This window comes from Dendropsophus ebraccatus, chromosome 2 (genome assembly GCF_027789765.1).
Source record: "Dendropsophus ebraccatus isolate aDenEbr1 chromosome 2, aDenEbr1.pat, whole genome shotgun sequence".
In the NCBI taxonomy this organism is placed as follows: domain Eukaryota; kingdom Metazoa; phylum Chordata; class Amphibia; order Anura; family Hylidae; genus Dendropsophus; species Dendropsophus ebraccatus.
The window spans coordinates 52752177-52778596 of NC_091455.1; the positions used below are offsets into that span (position 1 = coordinate 52752177).

General features: G+C 40.7%; 1 protein-coding gene across 4 annotated transcripts in view; it reads left to right on the forward strand.

The window, feature by feature from the left end:
* The window catches only part of ASPH (aspartate beta-hydroxylase), a 144608-nt gene extending 128381 nt beyond the window's left edge, over positions 1–16227 (forward strand). For 2 of the 4 annotated variants that reach the window (XM_069957539.1, XM_069957540.1), the window contains 4 exons: positions 6107–6242; positions 9335–9426; positions 9767–9900; positions 15099–16227. In XM_069957539.1, the coding sequence (XP_069813640.1) occupies positions 6107–6242; positions 9335–9426; positions 9767–9900; positions 15099–15249 (513 nt within the window). In that variant the 3' untranslated portion in view covers positions 15250–16227. The remainder of the gene's footprint in view (positions 1–6106; positions 6243–9334; positions 9427–9766; positions 9901–15098) is intronic. The other 2 variants (XM_069957541.1, XM_069957542.1) reach the window with 1 other exon arrangement.
* Positions 16228–26420: the final 10193 nt, after the last annotated feature.

Here is a 26420-nt window from a genome sequence, read left to right on the forward strand (position 1 = left end):
TCCTAATGACGAAGAGGGACGGAGAAGCGGTGCAAGCCTAGAGCACAGATACTCTAGGCCACGCCAATTTGACACAGAGCTGCAAGTTTAAAAGTTGTTTTTTAGGACAATAGCTGCATCACCTGCCGAATGGACCCCAGGACAGATCATGGATTAAAAGCTCAAACGCAGCTATCCGAATGTACAAGCAGTTTGGGGGGGGGGGGGGGGAACTGTGGGTACAGAGTCGCTTTAGTCCAGAGTTCCATAACTCATGTAGCCCAAGAAGTGCTGTGACGGGCCAGCGGCACTACTGAAACATATTGGTGTACAAAGGTTTTTAGTTATTTCCATTATAATACATGGCTCTGGCAGGTCCTCTATGAGCTGAGGCTGATAGCTGCTAGGTAAGGGTGGCTGCTGTTTTGTGCACTTGACCTTTGTATGTTGCTTCTTTTCTTTTCATGTCCTTTGAGAACAGATAATATACGGATGAACATCTCACTTAATCACAGACAACATCATGGGCAAACATATAGGTTAATGTAGATCTTACTGGTACACCTGTGGCCATAACAATCTGTAATGTGGCAGAAACAATATAAGTTTCCCTGTGGCAAGAACTTAGGTGAAGAATTCAGGAAAGTTGAAAGTCCTCTGAAATGATGGATGGAGCTCAACAGCCCCCAGATTGTCCACTCAAAATGAACATTATTATTCTTTGGTTGCCCTTTAGCTATCAATTTATCAAAGCATTTCTGCTGGGAAATAACAAAGTACAGATGAGTAAAGTTTCAGTAGAGAGCTGTCTTCTCCGATGATGAATTCTAGATATGAGGCCAAGCATAACCATGTTACCTGTTTACTGCAGCACCTCTCATGTCACACTAAAGTACATACAGAGAGCAGGGTTTGTCCGACATCTATCATATCTATGGTCTGCTCTTCCCATCTAGGGAAATTGCTGGAAAGACAGATGCTTCTTCCGATCCCAGGATATTGACCCTTCCTTTTATCATCATTTTATCACCCTAAGTATCTAGCCATTTGTCATGATCGGAAAAATGAATTTAGGCTTTTTTTTTCAGGGGGATTTTATTTGCTTTACAGTAAAATCCCTATGATCACCCCCCTTACATGCTAGACATTATAAAGGTTCTGGATCTACACTTATTCAGGTTATTATTCTAGTAATAATCAGCTATAGAAGAAATATGTGTCCCCCTTTGTCACTGGCTCTTAGCACTTCTTATACTTTTATACGTTCAGAACGTCAGTCATCCTGTAACCCCCCGGATTACAGAAGGAAAGACTAAAGTAAAGCTAAATATTTACTAAAACAGTAAGTTAAGATGCTGTAATGTAACCATTCCTGGACATGAGGCATCACCTAGAGGCAGCTTGGCCGCTATAAAAATCGAATACAAATCTCTATCTATTATAGTCTTTATTAGTACTGGTCTCTTGTATGTAATAAAGGGACTTTTGAGCCCCTCAAGTTCAAGGGTCTGGATGTGGGGGCAGTCTTTGCACCCTCTTTATTTATACCCCTGATGTGCATCTGTTTAATAAAATAAGCGTAAATGAAGTATTAGCTGGCTAATATCTGTGTAGCCATCCAATCATCTAAAGTGTATGGGGCCTTCTGACCTTCCCCAGACAGATGATGTAAGGCCCATATCCCACTGCCTAATTTTTCTATGTAAGGGCTCGTTCACACGGAGTAAAACAGCTAGAATTCTCCGCCGCGGACTTTGCTCGGTATCCCGTCTGTCTCAGTGTGTCAGTGGGATGCCTTACGCGCCTCCGCTCAAAGAACTGACGTTTAGATTCTTTGAGCATAGAGCGGAAATGCACGAGGCATCCCACTGACACATTGAGGCAAAAGGGAATTCTGCCTGTTTTACTGAATATACTGAATTTTACTGAATTCCGCCTGTGTGAACTTACACTAAGGGAGTGCCTATCTGCTAGATTGGCGCTTGCTTTCTGAGCCCATTACATTGCTCGATGGTCGTGCAGATATATATATATATATATATATATATATATATATATATATATATACACACAATTAGTGATGCTTATTTTAAAAATATTAACGTCCACACTCCGTGTCCTCCCCACTCATCACAGATGCTGTCAGCATGTCTGAAGCCATCTCTAAAGTGACAGGCCGCTCAGCCAAATTACTGGCCGAGACAGGGTTTTTAAACTTGCTGAGAAACAATGATCAGCCGATGATCAGCTCTTCGGCTGATCATTGTCTTTATTAAGGCCATTGGATTTCAGTGTGCCCTGATCTTTTTTCTCTGAAGGAAGATACAACAGCACTAGAAGTGTCTCCTCTCCCCCCATGCAGAACATATGAATGCTCTGGGAGCTGTGCAGGTACATGTATGGAAGGATTGGGAGAGCGATGTTGTCTGCACAGAGCGATGTGCAGATGATAACAAGCTTCTATTGGCCCCAGAAGAGATCAACCGGTGAGCAAGCGTTTTCTCACCCATCAACTGCTTGCTCGCCTTTTTACAAGGACCAGTTATAAGAAGGAAGCTTTTCTATGAATGTTCATTTGCCCGATAATCGGCCATTGTAAAGGAAGTCACTTTCTAGTCAATGTAGTGGTGGGATCCTTTGAACTCTTTGAACTCTCTTTAGTGTTTTACAGTCAGCAACAATGACTTTGTGTCTGTTCTTTTTGACTTCTTTATACTTCTTTATTGCTTTTTTGTTCCAGGACTTGTAATGAAAAATATCTGACATACCATGGCAGGCAGGGGGGTGGTGAGATGTAATTCTGTAACGTTATCATTATCGTCGTGCATCAGAAGTGACTGTTTATGTGACTGGAGGATAACATTTTACTTTATGTATTTGAGAACTCTTTATAATATTTCATTTTCATTTTACGTCTCCTCAGTAATGAATGTTAGTCCAAGTTCAGCGTAGGTGTAAAACTGCTTTGGGGACACACAGTACTGTCATAATATAAAGCTCATTAGCTCCTCGGAGACAAAGCCTCTGTCATGCTATCGCTTCGCAGACGACAATCTGAGTCTTTTCATCTACAGTCAAAGCATGACAATTACCGTGTAAAAATGAATCTGTCACCTACATACAATGCATTGATATTTACTTGTATGTGCTATACAATGTACATTTCATTCTATATTTACACGTCAGAAAATCAGTAGTGTTGTATGAAGAACTGTACAAAGAGAGTCTCCATTCCATCAAGTAGGACAGGTTTTAAATTTAATGGACAAAAGTAATAAGAGATGAGTCTTTAGAACTAATGTCTTACAACATATTTATTCCTGCTGAAAGTTCCCCGTAGCCCCCTACCTCCTCTGTCTAACGCCATTCTTGTGATCCTTCTAAGCCACGCCTTTTTTAGAAATTAGATCCAGTAAAAATATGTAAATTAGCTCCTTCGCACTGTTTGGCCCACCTGCCGACTCTTATGGTCACGCTTACTTGTATATTGTATATTCAAGAATCCATAAGCAGGCTGGTCTTCCAGTATACTGAAATATGCATCAATGATGGGACTGTATGTGGTGGCAGGCAGGCCGAATGGTGCACTGGGGAGACCGAGGAATTCCCTTAGTGCACCAAAGGAGCTAATTTACATATTTTACTGTATCAAATTTCACAGAGATGGCGGAACTTAGAAGGATCTCAAGAGGGATGCTAGATAGAGGGGCGGGGGCTACCGGGAACTATCAGCATTAACCTATACTGATTTTTCCTTTAAGGTACATCTTTAATCACTGATGGATGAACAATTGTTCTGCCATTGGTTCTCTTCCTCTTGCTATGCCTTATCTCTCCCAGAACAAAGGAATGGGGGTGATTTTCCATCACGTCCAACCCCTATCACTACTGACCTCATCTGTCAGTGGTCATTTGGGACAGCCCTATACACCTTATATTAACAGCAAACCCACAGGGATCTGAGAGTACAGCTGTCAAAAGTCTTAAGTATGTCGAAACCTATGGAAGAGGTAGTCTCACCATACTTTTTTTAAAAGGTTTTATTTATGCAGTTTTCCAATACGAACAACCATTGAACATAACCAGAACAAACAATACGCCTAACATCGGCGTCAGATCATAACATATGAAATTAGTCAGTGGAATGCTTATACAGAGCAATAAAAGAGTACTGGTTCGCTAAGCTTACAGTGAGTAGCTACCACTGGATCCCTAATCAAAATCCGAACCTTGGTCCCTGATGGCATCCCGTTATGTAAACAGTAACAGTAAGGAGAACAGCTCGATGCCCAGGGCCCGAAGTAAAGGAGAAAAGAAAAAGACCGCACAACACACATCAACATTCATACCGCATTCATACTCTGCGGCACTCCCGCCCACCGTCCCCAATCCAAAAGGGCAAGCCAGGCCACCCCCACTCACGTAGTCTCACCATACTTGATAATATTAAATAGATGTTTAAAAAAAAAATGTCTTGGATATGTCTGCCAGCTATATACTTGTAAGGTGGATGTATATGTCCCTCTTCCTTCCTGCTTCTCATACACTGACTGGAGCTGCTACCATGGAATCTGAGCCCAGGGATTGCTCGACCAACAGTACGACTTCTGTCTCCTGTCATACGCTTATCTAAAGTGACTTTCGTTCAGAATGAGGTGGGAATCTTATAGTAGGGCAGCAGGACGCATAAATGATAGCTGTATCGTTCTTGCAGCCATTAAAATGCAAAAACTGGACAATTATCAGGTGAATGGGTATTCCCAGAATACTTGTTAACAATAATCATCTCATGTAAAAGAGCCCTTAGATTCAGCAGGTGTGAAAAGCACTAGGATAATCAGGGTACCGGAGGCTACAAATTGATAGAAATAAGTTTTTTGTTTTTCTCTCTTTAGTTTTGTGCGCATGTAAGGGCATACAACATGGATAGGCATCTGGGACCCATATAGCAAATCTCAGAATGGGTCCCACTGAGAGCCCTTTATAAAAGATAAGCTCCTTATGCTAGTGCAACCATGCTTCCTGTAGCGCTCATGTGCCGCTACGTTGTGTAAGTTACTGCATTGCCTGCAATGTTTGGAGCCTGTACCAACTGACATCAAGAAGCTTGTAAGATCCCATTGATGTTAATGGGGTCTGTTGGGTTTTCACTTGCATGTCTAGCAATGTAACGGGACAGAAAAACACAGCTTTTTTTCTGGTAATTTAAAACGCACTATGTGATGGAGGCTTTGTGGCAGTATGGCCCAAGCCTTAGTATGTAGAGACCACATAGTTATATAGTCTTTAGATGACATTAATAGTTTATTTTGGAGGTTTGGCTGGGCATCAGGGCTAATGTCTGATATACTTGCAACAGCGCATGTAACCCTAACTCCTAAAGGTAGATGTTAGGCATTATTATGCCTCCCATAAGGCAGACACCACCGCTCTACACTAACTGAATGCAATCTTCACTGTGTAACCAGCCATTTCATCCCAGTGAGAGACCGTGTATAGTATTCAGAAGGATTGCTTACAATAAGCTAAAAAGAAAATGACTGCCATGACAATCACTACGCTATCTCACCCATCTCCTCACATGATAACCTCCAGCAGCAGTCCCATAGATACACGGATATATAGATACACGGATATATAGATACACGGATATAGATATACAGTCTCTATTACAAGCTGCACACTTATAGGATTTGTGGATTAGTCCTCTGTTACAGTGACCAGAATCTGCAATATATTGTCAGTCGTTTTCCAATATAATATGTAAATGGTCCTTCTCTTTCTCCTACAGCGATTTTAATATTTGTAGGCAGTGATAAGATTTCTCCTTAGGTGAGATGCTTTCTGAATAGCAATGAGCCAAGCTGGAGGAGCTGCATCCAGGCAAATGTCTAGTGTTCTATTATCCACAGCTAGTTACCTGCTGTACATCCATACTAACACCTTCCTTCTGTGAGACACCAGATATCAAGACCTCATTGTGGTTGGATAACTACTGGACGCCTGTTATTTTTAGTTGACTGGATCACACACGTTCCCTGTATATAAGGGTCAGTCTCTTGTTAGGCTTGTGGTGATGTTCTGTGTGATACTGTAATGATCTTAGATTTTTTTATCCCCCATGAAGGCTTTGGAATCCAACTGGAAGATGGTCCGTGATGAGGGTCTTGCTGTCATGGATAAAAGCAAAGGCCTTTTCCTTCCTGAAGATGAAAACCTAAGAGAAAAGGGAGACTGGAGTCAATATACGTTGTGGCAGCAAGGTAACCCTGTAGAGCTGAGCTAATGAGACTATGGCAGGCCTTATGGGTGTCGTCCACCATTATTGGTGAATAAAACGACTACATCTGTCCCAGGCTTCGCGCTGTATTAAGTTCTGTCGACTTTCTCCCTACTGCTGCCTTGTTAGTCTTTAGCTTCTTAATAAATAAAAATAACACTATATAACCTTATAGGTAGTGTTGAGCCAATTTGCTAAACTGTTGGGTTTCGGCAACATTCTTCAAACCCAAGCGCTCAGCATTTGACTTCTGGTGTCTGGAGAAGTTGGATGCTGCCTTAGGGCTGCCAGGAAAACATGGGTTACAGTCTATGGCTATATCCATGTTTTCCAGGACTCATTAGGGCAGCAACCAACTTCTCCAGACACCAGAAGTCAAATGCTGAACGTTCAAGTTTAGAAAACAATATCTGTGGGAGACTTTAAGGCAATTTGGTGTAGGAGAGGGTTTTATTAGTATGGTGAAGCTGCTGTATTTAGGTGCTAGTGCTTCTGTTTTGTTGGAAGGAGATTCCTCGAGACCTTTTCTGTTGAGTAGAGGCACAAGGCAGGGTTGTCCCCTCTCCCCCTTGCTCTTCGCCCTGTGTATTGAACCCTTAGCTATTAAAATTAGATCAGACGAAGGAGTAATAGGGTTTGGGGTGAGAGGTGAGGGGGACAGGGTGTCTCTATATGCAGACGACCTGCTCTTGTTCTTGAAAGATCCGCAGTCATCTGTGCCCAGAGTGATGGAAATAGTGAAGGAATTGGGAGCCTTTTCGGGCTTAGAGATAAATTGGTCAAAGTCGGTACTAATGCCCCTAGATAGACATCGTAGATTTGAGTTTCCCCCTTTGAGATCGCTGGAGGGGGAGGAGTCCTTTAGATATCTGGGGGTGAGGGTCTCTAGGAGTCTGGAAGAATTTAACAGTCTAAATACCAAACCGGTAGTTGATGAGCTAGCTAAGAAGATAGAAGTATGGCGGAATCTCCCAATATCGAGGGTAGATAGAATTACTTTAATCAGGTCAGTGTGTCTCCCTAAGTTATTATTTTTGTTTGCGGCCTCCCCCTGTTGTATTGAGGAGAAATTGTTTAGACGTATTAGATCTTTATTTAAGGCTTTGATTTGGGGGAGAGGTAGAGTTAGAATAAAAATAGAGTACTTATATATCCCCAGAGAGAAGGGTGGTTTGGGTGTTCCAGATGTAAAAAGATACTGGTTGGCCTCACAAGTATACTGGTTAGTGAAATATAGAACAAGTTTTTTTTTTTGATCAAGTGGAAGTAGTAGGGGAGAATTGTGATTGGGATATCTTTCAGAAATTGGAGGCAGGGAGCTTAGAAATGGGGGATTTTAGACACTGGACCATGGTAAAATTGCTTATAAAAGTGTGGAAAGAACTAAAAAAGACACGTGGTATTAAAGGGGTCTGTGACTTTGCACCGATCTGGGGAAATATACATTTATATAGAACGGGTAATCTGGAGACAGTAGAGAGGTTTCACAATCTGGGGATTAAGAGAATTGGAGATATGGTTAGGGGGGAGGTAATTAAAAGTTGGGTAATGGTAAAAGAGGAGCTCAATATTGACCCTGGTCTATGGCTAGAATTTGAGGGTTTGAGAACAGCTCTGAGGGCAGATTTAAAATATAATTCGCTGCAAGTGGAAGAGCGGGACTGGCTAGTGGGGAAACTAATGGATCAGAGTATTATGAAAAAAGAAATATCATTTTTGTATAAACATTTAAGCAACAATGTAATGGCCTCCTCTCTTAGGGGTAGAAGTTGTCAAAAATGGCAAAAAGAATTGGGTAAAGAGATGAATTGGAATTGGTCCCTAATTTTTAAGAACATAAAAAGGGTTTCCAGATCCGGAAATCACCAGCTTGTACAGTTCAACTTGGTTCATCGCTCATATTACTCTCCAGTTTTTCTGTACAAGATCGGGTATAAATCGCATGATCAATGCCCTAGGTGTGGAGTGAGTGGAACAGACTATATACACAGGTTGTGGTCATGTGAAAAAAAATTTCAATTTTGGTCCTTAATTCTTCAGAGAGTGGAGAATGATGTAGGGGTGAAAATCCCTAGAGAGATTCAGTTCGTTCTATTGGGCGATACAAGTAGTATTAAAGTTTCGAGAGATAATAGAAGGACCTTAGTGAGATTAGTTTTTTATGCCAGATTGGTGTTAATACGGAACTGGTCAGCAAGGGAAGCGCCGAAAGTTATAGACTGGGAAAGATGTGTTACTATGTATAAAAAATATTATTGATGTTTTTTTTTTTTTTTTTTTGTTTGTTTGTTCCCTATCTTAGCGGACGGGGGAGGGGGAGTGGGTAAAAGGTGATAAGGTTGTATTATATGTGGTGTTTTCTGTTTTATTTATGAATTTGATGTATGTATTTGTTTTTTGTTAGATGAATTGTTCCTGTTATTTGTTAATTCTCTTTTTTTTTTTTTTTTTTTTTGATCATAAAATAAAAAGAATGTTAACCCTTAAAAAAAATAAAAAAATAAAAAAAAAAATAAAAAAAAAAAAGTATAGAAAACATTGCTGAATCCGAACAGTCTGGCATGTCACTACACTACTTATCTAGGCTATATAGGCCTATTCCACCAGACGATTATCGTTCAGATTATCATTAAATCGTTTGTTTGAATAGCAGTTAGCGACGAACGACCGAACGAGAAATCGTTGATCGTTTAATAAGACCTGGACCTATTTTTATCGTTGCTCATACGCAAATCGTTCACATTGAATAAGAAGTCGTTCGGTCGTTCGCAGTAGTGACGAACACAATATCGACGACAAGACGACCGCAAGAACGATCATAAGTAACGATTATCTTTCCATGTAAATGGGGGAACGATTTCAGGTCTTTCGTAATAGCGGTCTTTTGGATCGTTTATCATTAACGATTATGCAAACGATAATCGTCCCGTGGAATAGGGCCCTAACATCTTCATGTGACTGCCAGGAAAATCTTTAGGGGGGTGTGGATGGACCATTGGCATTATACCAGGGCAGCAGCATTATTACAGTACGGGCTGTATATATTCATGGCTAAATTTATTTTATTTGTGATAGGGCGAAAGAATGAGAAATCCTGTAAAGCCGCACCTAAGACGTGTGCTTTGTTAGAAAGATTCCCTGAGTCCACTGGATGCCGCAGAGGACAGGTATGGGTCCATTACTGTTTCATTAGGTATATCAATTTTTTTGATCGATGTGTAGTTTATGCAGGACATGGAATGTATTGGAACTTAAAGCTATACATGTCCACTTGTCTTGTTGAGGTCAGCGCTAATGTTGAACAGATCTGTCACAATGTTTGGTAACACCATCCAAATGGTTGGCGTTTGATTCAACCTACGGCGGTAACTATTTGTTTTTCCAGGACTCTCTAGGGCGGCATCCAACTTCTGCAGCCACGGGGAATTAAATACCAAGCATTCTGGTTTGCTCAACTTTTCAGTCAAATCCTTTGCCTAATAAATATAGTTTTCTTTTCTCCCACAGATCAAATATTCTGTGATGCACCCAGGGACTCACGTGTGGCCTCACACAGGACCAACAAATTGTAGACTACGAATGCACTTGGGTTTAGTTATACCAAGCCAAGGGTGCAAGATAAGATGCGCCAATAATACCAGGTATCTTTTACAAGTTGCATATTGGTTTATTACATTTTTTTTTTATTGTGTTTTAATTTTAGTGCCTCATGGTTTTGCAAAGTGTTGGTAAAACTAATTTTTGGAGGAAGAGAGGAGAGAAGGAACATTGGTAAATTATATTTGAATATATTCGGCTCTGTTGACATTAGCATCATGGCTGCTGTTTATATTGGTGCCAGGACAATCATCTATTGTGCAACGATTGCTAACAAATCTGGATGGAGGCAGTAAATTATAATTTGAGGCTGTGTTCACACATGGCATTTATTTTGCGTTAAAGGGGTAGTGCGGCATTTAACATTTATTCACTAAATAACATACATTACAAAGTTATACAACTTTGTAATGTGTGTTATTTAAGTGAATGGCCCCCTTCCCCGTGTTCCTCCCACCCCGGAAGTATGGTGCATTATACTCACCAACCCCGGCCGCCATCTTGGGTCGACGACATCATCTTCGGGAGGCCGGCTGAACCGCTCCAGACATCCCTAATGCCGGCCCCCCTCTGCCGCATCATCATCTGCTCAGCCGCAATTGGCGGCCGGGGGGGACAGCAATTCAGTAAGTATATATTTACTGAATAAATGTTAAACGCAGCACTACCCCTTTAATAATGTTTTTGACCCTATTTTGCAGTAAATTGTGCAATCGCCGAAAAATAGTGTCAAAATTGTGGAAAAGAATACATCATTAAAGGGGTTGGCCATTTTATGGTAAAATTTCTCAGTGTACAGTATTTGTTACTGTACTCATGGATCTTACTGACAGCAGCTCCCTGTGTATCTCATAGTGCTAGAATCAGACTCCCCTCCTCCAGACTGTGCTGTCCTTCTCTGTGGTGATTTTGTCCATAAGATGACTGAGCATGAAGGAGCATGTGACCATTCCCCATCCCCAAGCGTCCAACACTGAGCCTGTACATGCCTATGGTGGACACTGAGGGCGGGGCATGGTCTCATGCTCCTCCATGTCAGCCATCTTATGGACAGACTCACCATAGAGCAGGACAGCCCAGCCTGTAGGTTGTATACACTATACATATACATACACTACAGATAGAGATGAGTGAACCTCGAGCAACATCGGGTTTGTCCAAACCTGAGCGTGCAGCATTTAATTACTATAATACAACTGGATGTACTGATCGCCTCAAACGCCTATATTCCCTAATGGTAAAATATAATTTTTAATTATTCTCCTAAAATCAAGATTAGAGTCAGGCAGAGTGTAGTATTATGGCTATTACAACTGTAGTCTTTGATAAAGTCACGTATAGTGACGAAACCTGTCAGACTGAAGGCCTTTTAATACTACACTTAGCCTCATTTTAATCTTGACAATAACTATTGAAAAATGGGGGGCTAGCTAGTTGCAGCGTATCGCGTAAAATCGCTCCTGTGGGTCTAGACAGGATACCCATCTAGTCTGACAAGCCAGTATCTAGTGCACCGTTAGAGCTCCTATACACATCAGGGTGTCTTGAGCTTTATCCCCGGTGTGTAAGTAAATTGAATTGATTGTAACCCCGACGGGGGTACTGCATGACTGTTGGATGCTACACTAGCGGGTAAAGTGCAATTGTTTTTGGCACTTTATGCAGACAGTGTGTAGTTTTTAAACCACTGTTCACTTTGTGTGTTTGTTGTTTGCATATATCTTGATTTTAGGAGAATAATTAAAAGTTATATTTTACCATTGGGGAATATAGGCGTTTGAGGGGATCAATACCTCCAGTTGTATTATAGTGAATTGATGCCTTCTTTTGGACCTGGGATTCAGTGGTTCCCCAGCATTTAATTACTGGTGGCTGAAACCATAGGCTGTATCCATGTTTTCCAGGACTCCCTAGGACTGTATCCAACTTCTGCAGCCACCGGTAATCAAATGCTGCACGCTCAGGCTCAAAAGAACCCCAGTGTGCTCAAGGTTCACTCATCTCTAACTATACAATAAAATGCTTTTACATAAATAATCAATATGTTCTTACATTTATAAGTTAAAGTAAAAGCGTTGCCTACATTTTTTTTTCCAGATTAGAGCTTGAAAAAGATACTAATTCTAATCTGTTTTTTTTTTTTTAATAATTTTATTTTTAGTACATAAGTTTGGGTGCAGACATCTTGTTTTTAACAGATCTTAAAGTAATAGTGTCACCCCCTTATTCTGTGTGCTGTTCTCCATACCATCCACAAGCTTAAATGCTGCACATTTGATGTATACCTGTATAATTCTGCTCTTAAATTGCTTACTTTCATTGGTGGACAATGTCACCTTAATGGGGCTTCACGGCAACCCGCCTGGGTGACACTGTACACTACACATAAAGCTAGGGGGTGACAGTATTACTTTAATCATATGCCTTACAGCAAGCCCCACATTTCCAGACACTATTCCTTTTATGGGACAGGTTTTGAGGCATGCTCTGTGACCTGTACGAAGATCATTCTATAGGGGAGGGAAGCCTGGGCTTATATTGTCTTCTCTATCTACTAATGCCACCTTTCTCTGTAGTTCTGTACCAATCACTTTCCAGCTTCTTATGATCACAAACAGGATGTCTTTTTTTATATTTGCTTAAAACAAAAATTTGCTTTAAAGTGCCACTGTCATAAAAAAAAAAACAACTTTTGACATGTCAAAGTTCTTGTTTGGTTCGTGTCTGAGTGCTTAATGTGAGCCCAAGGGATGCCATTGCTAGAGTAGAATAGGTTTTAATCGTGTGTATGTTGGAGGGAGTATGTGTACTTTCCTGTTTTTGAGTGTTCAGACCTTGACCGATCATGAGAACGAACCAGGAGAAGATCCGACTCCTCACCCGGCTCTGTGTCACATGATGAGTCTGACACACAGCAAGGAACAGACCGTTCGGGAGCATGGTCCTTATCCCGCTTGTTATCATGACCAGTATCATGATCTGAGTGTTCAGACCCGGGCCAATCAAAAGTTTTGTTACACTTCAAACAATAGATTATTTTCTGATGGCACTTTCCCTTAAAACTTTCCTCATGCTGTATACAGTACTATTGCAGTCATAGCCAAGAGATCTGTTCTCTTAGTACTGTATAAATAAATAAATAAAATTACATCCCGCACAGTCCTTTTCTTGCACTTCTTCAGCAACAGCAATATGATCAAAATCGGCAGTAGTTTGTAGTATATTGAACCTACAGGAATTTTTGACAGACAAGCTTGGGTTTGAAGATGTGCCGAAGCGAGGAACATTGGGAAGATTTCAGCAGACTGACATATAGATTAGGATTACGAGTATCTCTTTGGCATCACAATTCTCTGTTCTTATACTGTATTTGTTATTATTAAGGTGTTTGTGGCAGAGTCGGGTAGAATACCTGTTAACCGAGTTAGCATTTATCCGGCAGCTGTGCCCTAACATTCTGTCTGGGTGATTTGTGCAAAACAGAATTTGTGCCCTGCAGAACAATATAACCAGTAAAGGAGCTGGATTCGAAGGGTGAATTGTTATATTTATGTAAAATATTACAAATATTTTGATCTTAACCATATAAATATTGTAAACTTGAGAAGATGTTCTGCACCTCAATTTATTTTCTTGAAGAATCCAATAGCTGCAATTTTCTTTGTCTCGCCAGCGATGCCAGGCTGTCTTCTCGAGCACGGTTGTAGCCGGCTTAAGTGAAGCATGTACCTTATAAATAAGTAAACACTGCTGACAGCATCAAAGCTCTCCTTAAGGCCTCCAATTAAGCTGAGATTTTATTGTATTAATCCTTGCAGTCGATGACATGCTATCTCAGCTAATCTTTTATATCCCCTAGTGGTTTTTCAGCTTTTTTTCACGTCTTGTGTTTCCATGAAAAAAGAGTATGGGAATATGAAAATATAACAAGTACTACTTGTTATCTTTCCGCATACACTTTAACACTATATATCGTCTTGGCACCCTTTTCACATTATATTTTTTGTAAAAAAAAAAAAAAAATTCCCCAATTGTAAGGTTTCGAAATGTAATTAACTTGTGAGGCTTTAATAGAGGTCAAGTGTGGACAATTCTGGAATTTAATAAATTCTGTGACCTATGAGCCCCCTCAGGATGTTGTGGTTTTTCCCATCATCCATGAACTCCTCTAAGCAGCTGATGCTCTGAAAATAAAGATAATTAACTCTCATAAAGCAGCAGAAGGCTATAAAAAGATGACTAAATGTTTTATTGCCTAATATGTGATTAAGACAAGGAAGATAGGAGGAACTGTTCGTAGCCTGGTCAGATATGCAAAGAAATAATTAGCAAAACCACAACACTCAAATTTGCAATTTATATCAGCGTATAATCTTTATAAGGAGAAGATAGTAAAACTTCTTGATAAAGGCATTGCTTCCACCTAGCCAGAATCTTGCTCTACACTGATGAGGGGCAACACCCCGAAACAGCTGTATGTGGATGGTTACCTGGCCTTGGTTTTTTACCATGTCATTACATTGACTTATAGTGGTTTTGGTGGTTTCCTTACAGGAGCCACCCCTTGGCTGGGTCCTTTCAGGAGGGATATCTGGCTAGTCCTTTGTTTTGAGACTCTTCAGTGAGGCTCCACGGGTTCTTCTTTTGCATATTCATATTTTCCAGGGGGCAATGCACCTAGGATTTCACTGCATTGAGCACTTTCACTAGCAGCCGGCAGTGTTATTGTTTAGCTGGTCTCCCTGAGATCAGCAATCTGTTTCTCTCTTGATAAAGGAGTAAGTTCGTCCAAATGTGAACTCTCTGCATTTGATTACCAGTGGCTAAAGCAGTTGTATCCAGTCCTAAGGTTGACTGGAAACGGCCATAGGTTGTATCCATGTTTTCCAGGTCTCCCTAGGACTGCATCCAACTCTTTCAGCCACCAGTAAGCAAATGCCAAGAGCTCACGCTTGGATGAACCTGAATCTACTCAAGGTTCGCTCATCTCTAGTAGGTATGCATGTGTGTGGACCTGTCAACAAAGCTTTGAATTATGGACGTACCTGTACTTGAGGTTCGCTTATCTCTAATGCCTACATCTCCTATGTGTGGCTCGGATAGGTAGGTCAGGTGTAGATTCACCAACTTTAATCCAGCTATAGAGAACCCCCCCCCCTTCCCCAATGAAGTCTTTATACATTCTTGTGAGATGTCCTGAGTAAGTTCTAAGTAAGTTAAATTGCTGCCATTATTTTTACAGGTCATGGGAAGAAGGCAAAGTGCTCATATTTGATGACTCTTTTGAACATGAAGTTTGGCAGGATGCTAATTCTTACCGCCTGATTTTTATTGTGGACGTTTGGCATCCGGAGCTAACACAGCATCAACGGCGGACACTGCCAGCTATCTAGTCTCCATCAGAAGAGGTTTACAGGGTCCAATATGTGAAGGATAAGGGTTACTGTCTACAGCCCTACACTATTCCCGTTGTTTTTGCTGCCTACTTGTATGAGTTTCTGTTTCTTTGATACTGAATACTTTATACAGGGTGTAACTGATTTGTGTTAGTCTAAAGACTTTTGAAGGAATTTCATATAGTTCACGTGCTCTTATTTTTTTTTTATGAAAACCACTATATTTTTTTTCTAGAATTGTGTTTTGTATGTAAACTATTTTTTACACTGTTAGCAGCACCCTTTACTCACTTACCCAGATACCCACCACCAATATGTACTGCAGCCTATTATGAATATTAAGCTGTTCTTTTATAGTGAATAATGCACAGTCCTTTTTGTTCACTATGAAATATATATGCCATAAACTTTTAAAACTCATTGAATGTAACCATAGAGCAGTGATGAGAATGTAACCTCACTGTAAGCCTGGTGCAGTTACTCTGGATGCCTTGAAAATGATGTACCACAATGCCTGACCGTACAGTGATGTTTGTCTGCATATTGAGGTAGATGTTGAATGGCCGTTGGCTCTCTAGCTTATTGTAGACTCTGTAGTTTATATTACAGATCCACATCCCCCCCTACCTTTGGGACTTGTCATTAGGTTGCACACCCACTGCATTGGGCACATCTTTCCTATCCCGATCCACAACACTGCTGGGTTCTACCAGTTCAGTCTTTTTGCTGCTTTAGTTCTTGCACATTTATTCCTGTTGTTTATTGCTTGATGTTTAACATTGTTGTGAGATAAATTTAACTTCACAGCTTCCACTGATGGACAGCATTGTGGCACAACATCTAATACATAACAAGAAATGCTGAAGCTCGCCCTGCATGTCTAAGTTTTTCCAAAAAGATTTACATTTCTGCCTTAAAAGAGAAGTCTGTCGAAAAACTTTTATTAAAGTATTGTATTGCCCCCCAAAAGTTATACAAATTACCAATATACACTTATTACAGGAAATGCTTATAAAGTGCTTTTTCCCTGCACTTGCTACTGCATCAAGGCTTCACTTCCTGGATAACATGGTGATGTCACTTCCTGGATAAATTGGTGATGTCACGACCAGACTCCCAGAGCTGTGCGGGCTGTGGCTGCTGGAGAGGATGATGGCAGAGAGATGCTCAGTGTCCCTCCAGTGCCCTGTGTCCCTCAGTGTCCCCCTGCCATCATCCTCTAAAGCAGCAACAGCCCGCACAGCTCTGGGAGTCGGGGCGTGACATCACCATGTTATCCAGGAAGTGAAGCCTTGATGCAGTAATAAGTGCAGGGAAAAAAGCACTTTATAAGCATTTCCTGTAATAAGTCTATATTGCTAATTTGTATAAATTTTGGGGGGCAGTACAATACTTTAAAAAAAAATTTGCCGTACTACATGGGTTCAATGTTTATTTTTCCTGATATTTTGTTACCAAAACTGGAGCTCTATTTTACTAATACTTGGCTTCAATCCCAGTATAGACTTAGACTTAAAGGGGTTATTCAGCGCTACAAAAACATGGCCACTTTCTTCCAGAGACACCACCACTCTTGTCTCCAGCTTGGATGGGGTTTTGTAACTGGGTTTCATTGAAGTGAATAAAGCTTAATTGCAAACCACACCTAAACTGCAGTCAAGAGTCGTGTTACATAGAAACATAGAAGATTGTCGGCAGAAAAAGACCACTGGGTCCATCTAGTCCGCCCTTTTAGTATTTTCTTTCTTATTATCTTAGGATAGATATATGTCTATCCCAGGCGTGTTTAAATTCTGTTATTGTAGATTTACCAACCACCTCTGCTGGAAGTTTGTTCCAGGTATCTACTACTCTTTCAGTAAAATAATATTTTCTTACATTGCTTCTGATCTTTCCCCCAACTAACCTCTCACTGTGTCCTCTTGTTCTTGAGCTCAGTTTTTTACTAAAAACACTCCCCTCTTGAACCTTATTTAGTCCCTTAACATACTTAAAGGTTTCAATCATGTCCCCCCTTTCCCGTCTTTCCTCCAGACTATACAGATTCAAATCTTTAACTCTTTCCTGATATGGTTTATGCCTCACACCCTCCACCATTTTTGTAGCCCGTCTTTGAACCCGTTCTATTTTATCAATATCCTCTTTTAGGTGAGGTCTCCAGAACTGGACACAGTATTCCAGATGTGGCCTCACCAGAGCTCTATACAGCAGGATCACAATCTCCCTCTTCCTACTGGTTATACCTCTAGCTATACACCCCAGCATACGATTAGCTTTCCCCACCGCCTGGTTGCACTGGTGACTCATTTTAAGGCTGTCAGAAATCATTACCCCTAAATCCTTCTCTTCTTAAGTCTTTTCCAACACAGTACTGCCGATGTGATACTCGGATAGAGGATTTCTCCTCCCCAAGTGCATTATTTTACATTTGGAAACGTTGAACTTCAATTTCCACTGTTTGGACCACTTATCTAGCAAAGCTAAATCATTTTCCATATTACTGACACCTCCAGGAATATCCACCCTGTTGCTTACTTTTGTGTCGTCAGCAAACAGACAAACTTTACCTACCAAACCTTCTCCTGTCACTTACAAACATATTAAAAAGAATAGGACCCAGAACAGACCCTTGTGGCACACCACTTGTAACCAGTCTCTGCTCAGAATATACACCATTGTTGTCTCTGAAAGAAAGTGGCCATGTTTTTGTAGCACTGGATAACCCCTTTAATAATAATAGAGACAGTGTTGACTATTTTCAGCCATCATTATAAGAAATTTAAGAGCCAACTGTGTCAGATGTTTGCTTAACGGGTAATATTGCTGGAGGGGGGGGAGACACAGGAACATTTTTTGCATGTAGACCTTTTTCAAGTTCTGTAAAGAGCCATTTATGTTACATTATAGCCACATGGTGTAAGTATACATTGGCAATCTGACAAAAAAAAAAAAACAGCAGATCTCGCTTTTAAATGCTGCACAAATAAAGAATACGCTTGGCAAATGGCCTGAACATAGTCACTATTAGACTACAGTATTTATAGCAATAGGCCCAGTGGGAAGATTGCATATAGTTTTTTTACAGGTTGCAGACTGATACCTACGACATGTGGCCAAAATGTGAATGGGGTCCAAGCTCCCTAACATCTGACATTGGTATGGAGGAGCTCCTCCTAAAGCGGGCACACTATACCTGGCTCTGATACATAGTACTTCTTCTCAATGTCGGAAGCAAGCATGTCAACTTTGAAATCTACGTCAAAAGTGGGATTTGGAGCTGCGTATTCGAAAATGAAATGAACAGCAATGGTGACAGTGGATCCCAAGAAATTATTGCTTGAACTAGTGCTTTGTTGATGTTACTTTTTAGATTGGTGACAATTACTAATATATTTCTACAATTTATTTTTCTTTTCATCAGCTAACAGGAGAAAGGAAATGGTTTTATAGGACATTTTGTAAAAATAATAATCTTAATAGACACCTTTTACAGAGGCTGTATAAAAGCAGTGTATAATAATAATGCTTCCCGTAAGTGTTCCCATACTTTAGGAAATGGCTGCTATATAATGTCCAGGGAGAATCATAGGAGCCAACGTATCTTAAAGTTAGAACTAGTGTTTTTTGCATTAGATGACACTGAAGTCCCTTCAGTCCCCGTGTAATTTCGAAGTAAGAGTCACTGACTGCCATAAAAGTACTTTTACTGTGCAGCATAGCCCATGATGACTATTTATTAGGAGGTGGGTACAGTGAGCAGCTTGGGACCATCCTTGGTCACTTAAAAGATTTTTGTGCATATATCTGTAATACAATAACTAAAGCATACATGTGTTTAGAGCATGGGTCTCCAAACTGCAGCCCTCCAGCTGTTGCAAAACTACATTTCCCATCATGCCTGGACAACCAAATCCAAAGCTTTAGCTGTCCAGGCATTTTGGGAGTTGTGGTTTCGCAACAGCTGGAGGGCCGCAGTTTGGAGACCCATGGTTTAGAGTGTCAGCAGCTTTCACCCTATACCAAAAGGTCTGTACATGGTATATAATAGAGAATAGAAAACAAGCCGCAAGTCCAATTCCAATGTGGCGGGTGCTCAGGGAATAGATCCTCAGGCCAAGGATTCTGCAAATAGAAGATGTAGAGCCCCACAGCACACCAGCTCTAATAGTACAAAGGTGTATTTTATTCCAAAAGATGGTGAACAAACAGATGCAACGTTTCGACAACCTCCCGTTGTCTTTCTCAAGCATTCTTGAGAAAGACAACGGGAGGTTGTCGAAACGTTGCATCTGTTCACCATCTTTTGGAATAAAATACACCTTTGTACTATCAGAGCTGGTGTGCTGTGGACTCTACATGGTATATAATAGATTGTGCTAATAGATTCCCTTGGTTCCTAAAATGTATTGTATTTTCTCCAACCCTTGCTATAGATATTAAGTGGGTATTTCCTTAGTGGGGTTTTGCTATTTATCCACAGAATTGCACTTCTGTGTGTATGGGATTTGTGATACTGAGGGTACTATTACACGGAACGATAATCGGACGAATCGGCCCGATTCGGATGATTATCGTTCCATGTAATAAATAAAACGATCAGCCGATGACACCGATCATCGGCTGATCGTTGATATAGGTTCTGGCCTATTTTTGTCGGGCGCCGACCGCGCACCGATACGTGTAATAGAGGTGCGTGGGCGGCGACTAACGATATACATTACCCATCCATGTTCCAGGGCTGCTGCTGCCGTCTTCTTCTCCCCGGGTCCCGCGCGCTGTAACGTCAGAGAGGCCTGTCAGCCGACAGGCCGTCCGGCCAATCACAGGCCATGGCGGTCCCGGCCTGTGATTGGCTGAGTGGCCTGTCAGCAGACATGCCACTCTGACGTAAGAGCGTGCGGGACCCGGGGAGAAGAAGACAGCAGCAGCCGCCCTGGAATGTAGATGGGTAATGTATATAGTTAAGCAAGAGCTGCAAGGACATCGGTAACGATGTCCTTGCAGCCCTTGTTTAACGATTATCGGGCCGTGTAATAGGCCCAGTAAATGAGCGGCGATCTAGCAGATCGCTGCTTGTTTACAGGTATTATCGGGCCCTGCTTGTCCCGTGTAATACCACCCTGAGGTTGTATTGTTTGAAAATCTTGGATCCTCCAGAAAAGTTGATTTGTTGTTAGGGGAAACCTACTAGAAGACAAACCTGACTCTAAAGGATCCCCACACTACTAAGGCTAGCTTCACATCATGAATTTGCTGTCCATTTAATGAATCCGTTCTGTGAAGAAAAAAAAAAATGGATGATGGTAAAAATGGATGATGTTGTATGCCATCCATTTTGATCCATTTTCCATGGACTTACATTATCTGTACAAATCCATATTCTCTTTTTACCTTTTATAATGTACACAAAAACATGGTTGACCACTCTTTTCTGTATGTTTTGCAAAATGGATACAGTGAGACAGATTGCAAAATTGTGATGTGAACCTAACCTTATGCTCCTGTTAGCGGAACCCTTCCCAAGACTCCACCAACAGATGACAGATGCCCTGCGGGATGTTCATGTGTATGGAGTGGACAGGAGAGATAACTGTTGGCCGACTGATCATGTGGCCAACAGTTATTGAATGTGTATGGCCATCTATGGCCAAGGGTAACATAGACTAGTGACAGAGAAGCTGAACAGAATGATGTATCACTTACATTTTTCTGTGCAGATATCCTCCAGAATAACAAGGCAATAAGTAGTCATCTCTATTATATGTGTGTGTGCTCAGTAGTTCTGGATATTCATGAGCACCAACACACTCAACCCACCAGGCACTGATTGGCAGTTGTCTATGCTATGCTGTCTGTAGACAGGTGGAGGGAGTGGTGTGGTAGAAAGCCCATTGTCATGCATGTCAGGAGAACGGCTTAATAGAATGAAGTATGTAATAAACCATTCTGTTCAGCATTTTTTTCCCCAAGTTTATGCTGCCATTTGTGCCTTTAAGGTAGAAGCACTAAACTAGTATATATATGTAACTCTTACATTGCTTCTATCTGAATTCTCCATTTGACTCACAAACCTTGTCAGACTACCACTCACCACTCATCATCACTCATCCTCTGGTCATGTTACATAGCATTAAAAGAGGGATGGTTCAGGATTATTATTTACTTTTTTTTTTTTTTTTTTTTTTTTAAGAAATACCATTTTTCTTTTCCATAGGATGTGTCTGGTATTGCAGCTTAGCTCTATTTCATTTCATTTACCTCCAGTAGGGATGGACTCCGATAACAGACATAACCCATGGACAAGAGTGTTGCTATGGAAAATTATTTTAATCCTGAAGAACCCCTTTAATATCTAAAAAAAAATAGCAGACTTTATCATTTGCACATGGCATTTGCACACTAGTTTTGTATGATACAATTGTTACAATAAAATGATTGTGAGGTTTAACGTCCTCTGTTTTATTTCAGGATGCAGAGTTCCATTAGTCGGGCATGTTTTCTAAGATGTTGCATCTATAGCCCATAAATTCTTATCCAGGGTTCATACACATTGGTAATAATTCTGTTTCATATATACAGACACAGTATAGATATTTATTCTCTCTAAGGTCAAGGAGATGTAAGTAATGTGAAGACAGGAAATGGAATTGGTGGAAAATATCATGTAAAAATCAATACAGATGATAAAATCATTGTATATTGAATTCCTGCATATAAAGACATCAAAGTACATGGTAATAAAGACCTTCTAACAGTGTCTTGAAGCTGGGTGTCTTAAAGGGAATATGTTATCAAAAATTGATCTAGTTTGTATGTTTAGCTTATTATTTTAGTTTTTTTTTTTAAAGTTTACTACATATATTTAAAAAAAAATCGTGAAATCTTCCAGTTTCCCTTCTGGCCACTAAGCCTAAAAAAATATAATAAAAAAAAACAGAGACTTTTTGTTTTGTACATATAATTTCACAAAAGTGTTCTCCATATAAACACAAACAGGAGTACAGTGAAAGACGAAACCAGTATATCGATAGCAGAGGTAAAACAATAGCTGTGGCCCACAAAGCAGTGTCCCCCTACCTGTAGAGAATGACCTCTATAAAGGTCACTGAGCATGCCCATAAATCTTTCTCATTTATCTGACTGGAACAGGTCCTGTTTATTGTTGCCATGGGGCTTACTGTAAATCATATAGCTAAATGCTGGTAAAATAGCTCAGGCAACTATAAAGTATATAAAGTTCAATACTTTGGGCCCTGTTACATGGAAAGATTATTGGGCAAACAGGCCAGTATCGCCCTGTGTAATAGAGAAATGATTAGCCATTTTTTGTTTCTCATTAAATGGAGATGAGTGAGATGGGCCATAATTTGTGTTCACAGGAACCCAAACTGTCGGCATTTGAATCCTGATGTCTGATGTCTTCCCAGTCCGTAGGGACAGTGGAGACAGCCTTAGTCCCACCTACAAAACGGGTGCAGCCTATGACCTAAGCTGTATCTATGTTTTCCAGGAGAGACTCGGGCTGTCTCCACCTTCCCCACAGAGTTGGCAGACAGTGGGATTCAAATGCCAATGGTTGGAGTTGGTACAAACCCGAACCTCGGCCCAGATCGTTCATCTTCATTTTTAATCCGTGTTAGATGTGGATCCAGCGGGAAGAGGCAGTCCTTCCATTAAATTTTTGTATATACCCTTAACAGGCTTTTCAGGATGACACTTTTCCTCTCCCTATGTGGCATCCACTGAACTGAGCACCGCTTTGTGTCGAGGTTTCCTTCTCCGCCTGGTCTTTCACCCCTCTGCTTTATGCAGTACAACGTACAAGAGGCATATACAAATGTAGTACCACGGTAATATTTACAAGCAGCAGTGCTCAGTTCTGTAATATTTTCTGCATTGGGAATTATCCCGGAGTCCAGGGGCATCTCTCACATGCTGTACTGGATGGCAATTCACCCATGAGACATGAGTGGTTAATTATAGGACTGAATTCTGACCTTGGAATATACCGTTTTGCAGTGCTCAGTTCTGTTAAGGCCGGGTTTACATTATGTGGTTCTGTGACCTGGCCGAGTCACAGAATGGCTGGTGTCCGTGAAGATCATCCCGGCCGGTACTGCAGTACCGGCTGGATGAATTTCAATTCTATTGAATTGGGATGCGAGCGCACCCGTGTGTGCCCGCATCCTAATTCACCATTGCACACAATTGAGAGTGTGGCCACTGCCGGACTTTCTATTGTTTGAACAGTCAATGAATAGCAGCCGCACAAAACTGCCGCTAGGGATCCCAGTCGGAGTGTATACTATGTATATACACTCTGGCAATGATTCCCTCTGACTGCAGTGCAACATGAAATTAATAGAAGGATAGGACTTTTTCTTCCTAAACTAAAGCAAAAAAAAAAAAAAAACTTTAACCCTGAAATACCCCTTTAAGAGGTCATAATGCTTCCCGTAATAGAGCCAGAGCCCCCATAGCAGAGTGATCCATATTGCCCCTATTGCAGCATCCGAGAGTTCACAATAACCAAGCCAGCCACAATCATAACTTCACAATGTGTTGTACTTTGTTTTCATGACAAACCTAGCTCTGCTATATCTGTTCACCATCAGTTCTGCATTTTAGAGGAGCTATTTATGGGGAAAAAGGGGCATTAAATGAGTCAATGTATGAGCGAGCCATTATGGTTTAATGCTGCTATATATGTCAGTTGTATATTCTGCATTCATTTTTCTGTATTGTATATAATGACACTTCTTTTTTCCGCCTATGACAGTAAATGGATTGAGCACTTGGGTCAGGATTACTCTATAAACTATTTATCATACACTGCACTAAAATTGCTTCCATTTAGATTGCCGGGTAAATATATTAGGTGCAGTTTGTCTTTAGTTTACTCCCTTCGCTGCTGCAATGTCGCTGTGTTTGATGGTAATCTTATATATTTCTGTTTGATCTCTCGGTGATAGGAGTGTGGGCTGCTTCATCATCTTAAATCATGGATGAACTAAGGCTCATACGGCGGCTGATAGAAAAACATGAATATGTCATCATCTGTGTCCTCTATTCATGCACTTGAATTAAGAGCCCGATTACCAACAGTAATAGAGAATAAATGTATTATATTTACCCAGTATAGGGTGGGAATAATGTGCTCTGTCTTATGACTTATGTTTCATAACCCAGAACAAAATCCGTTTCTATCTCCACATCATGAGACATGTTTGTTATTCAGGATTCTAAGAAAGCTATTGTAAGTATATGAGCTGTAAGGGGGAGGGGGGTTGGGGGTCTGTTGGACGTTCATGCTGGGTAAAGTCCTTAGTCCACTTAGTGGCATCTCTTATACATAGGGTCTTGCGCAGTAGTCAATAGAAGGGTGCAAAGGTCGACCCTATTCCATACAGCAGACCCTGGCTTATATGTCCTGGCCACAATGTAAGCCGCCATCAGTTATATAGGGTCTGTGGTCCATATTTATATTCCACATGAAAAACTAATGACGGACCACCTTTAGTTGATTATCTCTCTTCTGTGTTTTCCAGCAATTTTTTTTTTCTGGAAATGAATGTCCATTTATAGCTGGATGATAGAAAATAGCTGATAGGATGATAAAACAAGTGATACCTGTATCTTATCTGGTGGCTGTTTGCCAAGATATAAAATCATGTTTTCCAACTAAGCTCAGGTGTCATGGAGGCTGTGCTGAGCTGCAGCATGCATACCTCATCCCTCCCTGCCTAGCCAAACCAAGTATATCAATCATACAGACCAGGGAAGAGTGGGGGAGAGAGGATGTGTGCATACTGCAGCTCAACATAGCCTCTATGACACTTTTGCTTGGAAGGCAAACATGATTTTATAACTTTGCAAAGAGCCCTGATCTCAGAAGCCTGTATCATTTCCTTTATCTCCATCCTCTTCAGATATCCTACAGATGCTCTGGAGCAGCTAATGTTTGTCCAGGATTGCACTATACAGTGTGACTCTCGCTGAGCGTTGCGATTTTCTTGATCCTGAGAGCTGCAGGGTGTAGTCTGAAGCAGATTGATGAGTCTTGGAAATCTTTGCAAACATTTCGAAAAAGTTTTTCAAGACAGCACAACAACAGAAATACACAGGAGAAACAGCACATACAAACAGGATGACAGGCCATTTGCTACCCTCCCACAGATTGAGGGCCGGCTTTTATACTTTTTTTTTATATGCATTACCAAAATCCGTCCATCATGACGCTATAATCTACACTAATATACCAAACTAAATAAACTTTGCCTTATCCTATGTAGACATTTTTATGGGTTATACATTTGATTTTGCCTTTCTAGGCGTCTATTAGAGGTGTCACAATATTAATTCTTAAAACTTTTCATGAAAGGTCACTGACCTATATCGATTGCGTAACCTCTATCTATTTGCACATATCTTATAACATTTAGTTCATATTAGAAACTTTACTAAGATTGCTGCAAGAGACAACATGAATGACTTACCCTTCGCCTATATACGAGTCACAAAGCCCACTGGTAAAAGAGTTCAATATGCGTAAACTAATATTCAAAACTTAAAGGGATTGTCCAGGCTTGAGAAAACATGGCCACTTTCTTCCAGATACAGCACCACTCATGTCTCCAGTTTTAAGGGGGCTTTGCAGTTCCATTGAAGTGAATAGAGCTTATTTGCAAAACCACACACAAACTGGAGACAAGAGTGGTGCTGTATCTGATAGAAAGTGGCCATGTTTTCCTAATTCTTGATAACTAGAGATGAGCAAACCTGGAGCATGCTCGAGTCGATCCGAACCCGAACTTTTGACATTTGATTAGCGGTGGCTGCTGAAGTTGGATAAAGCCCTAAGGCTACGTGGAAATCATGGATATAGTCATTGGCTGTATCCATGTTTTCCAGACAACCTTAGAGCTTTATCCAAGTTCAGCAGCCCCCGCTAATCAAATACAGAACGTTTGGGTTTGGATCGACCCGAACCCGGTTCGCTCATCTCTATTGATAACCACTTTAGGATAAAATTGTGTATTTTGTATCATGTTGTTTTGTGTCTTCAGTTCAGAATTTGGAATGTTTTTTTAATGAAGGTTTTAAAACCTGTAATTTGTGCTTTTTTATTTTGCTATTGTTCCTTTTTTGTTGTATTTTTCAAATAAAAT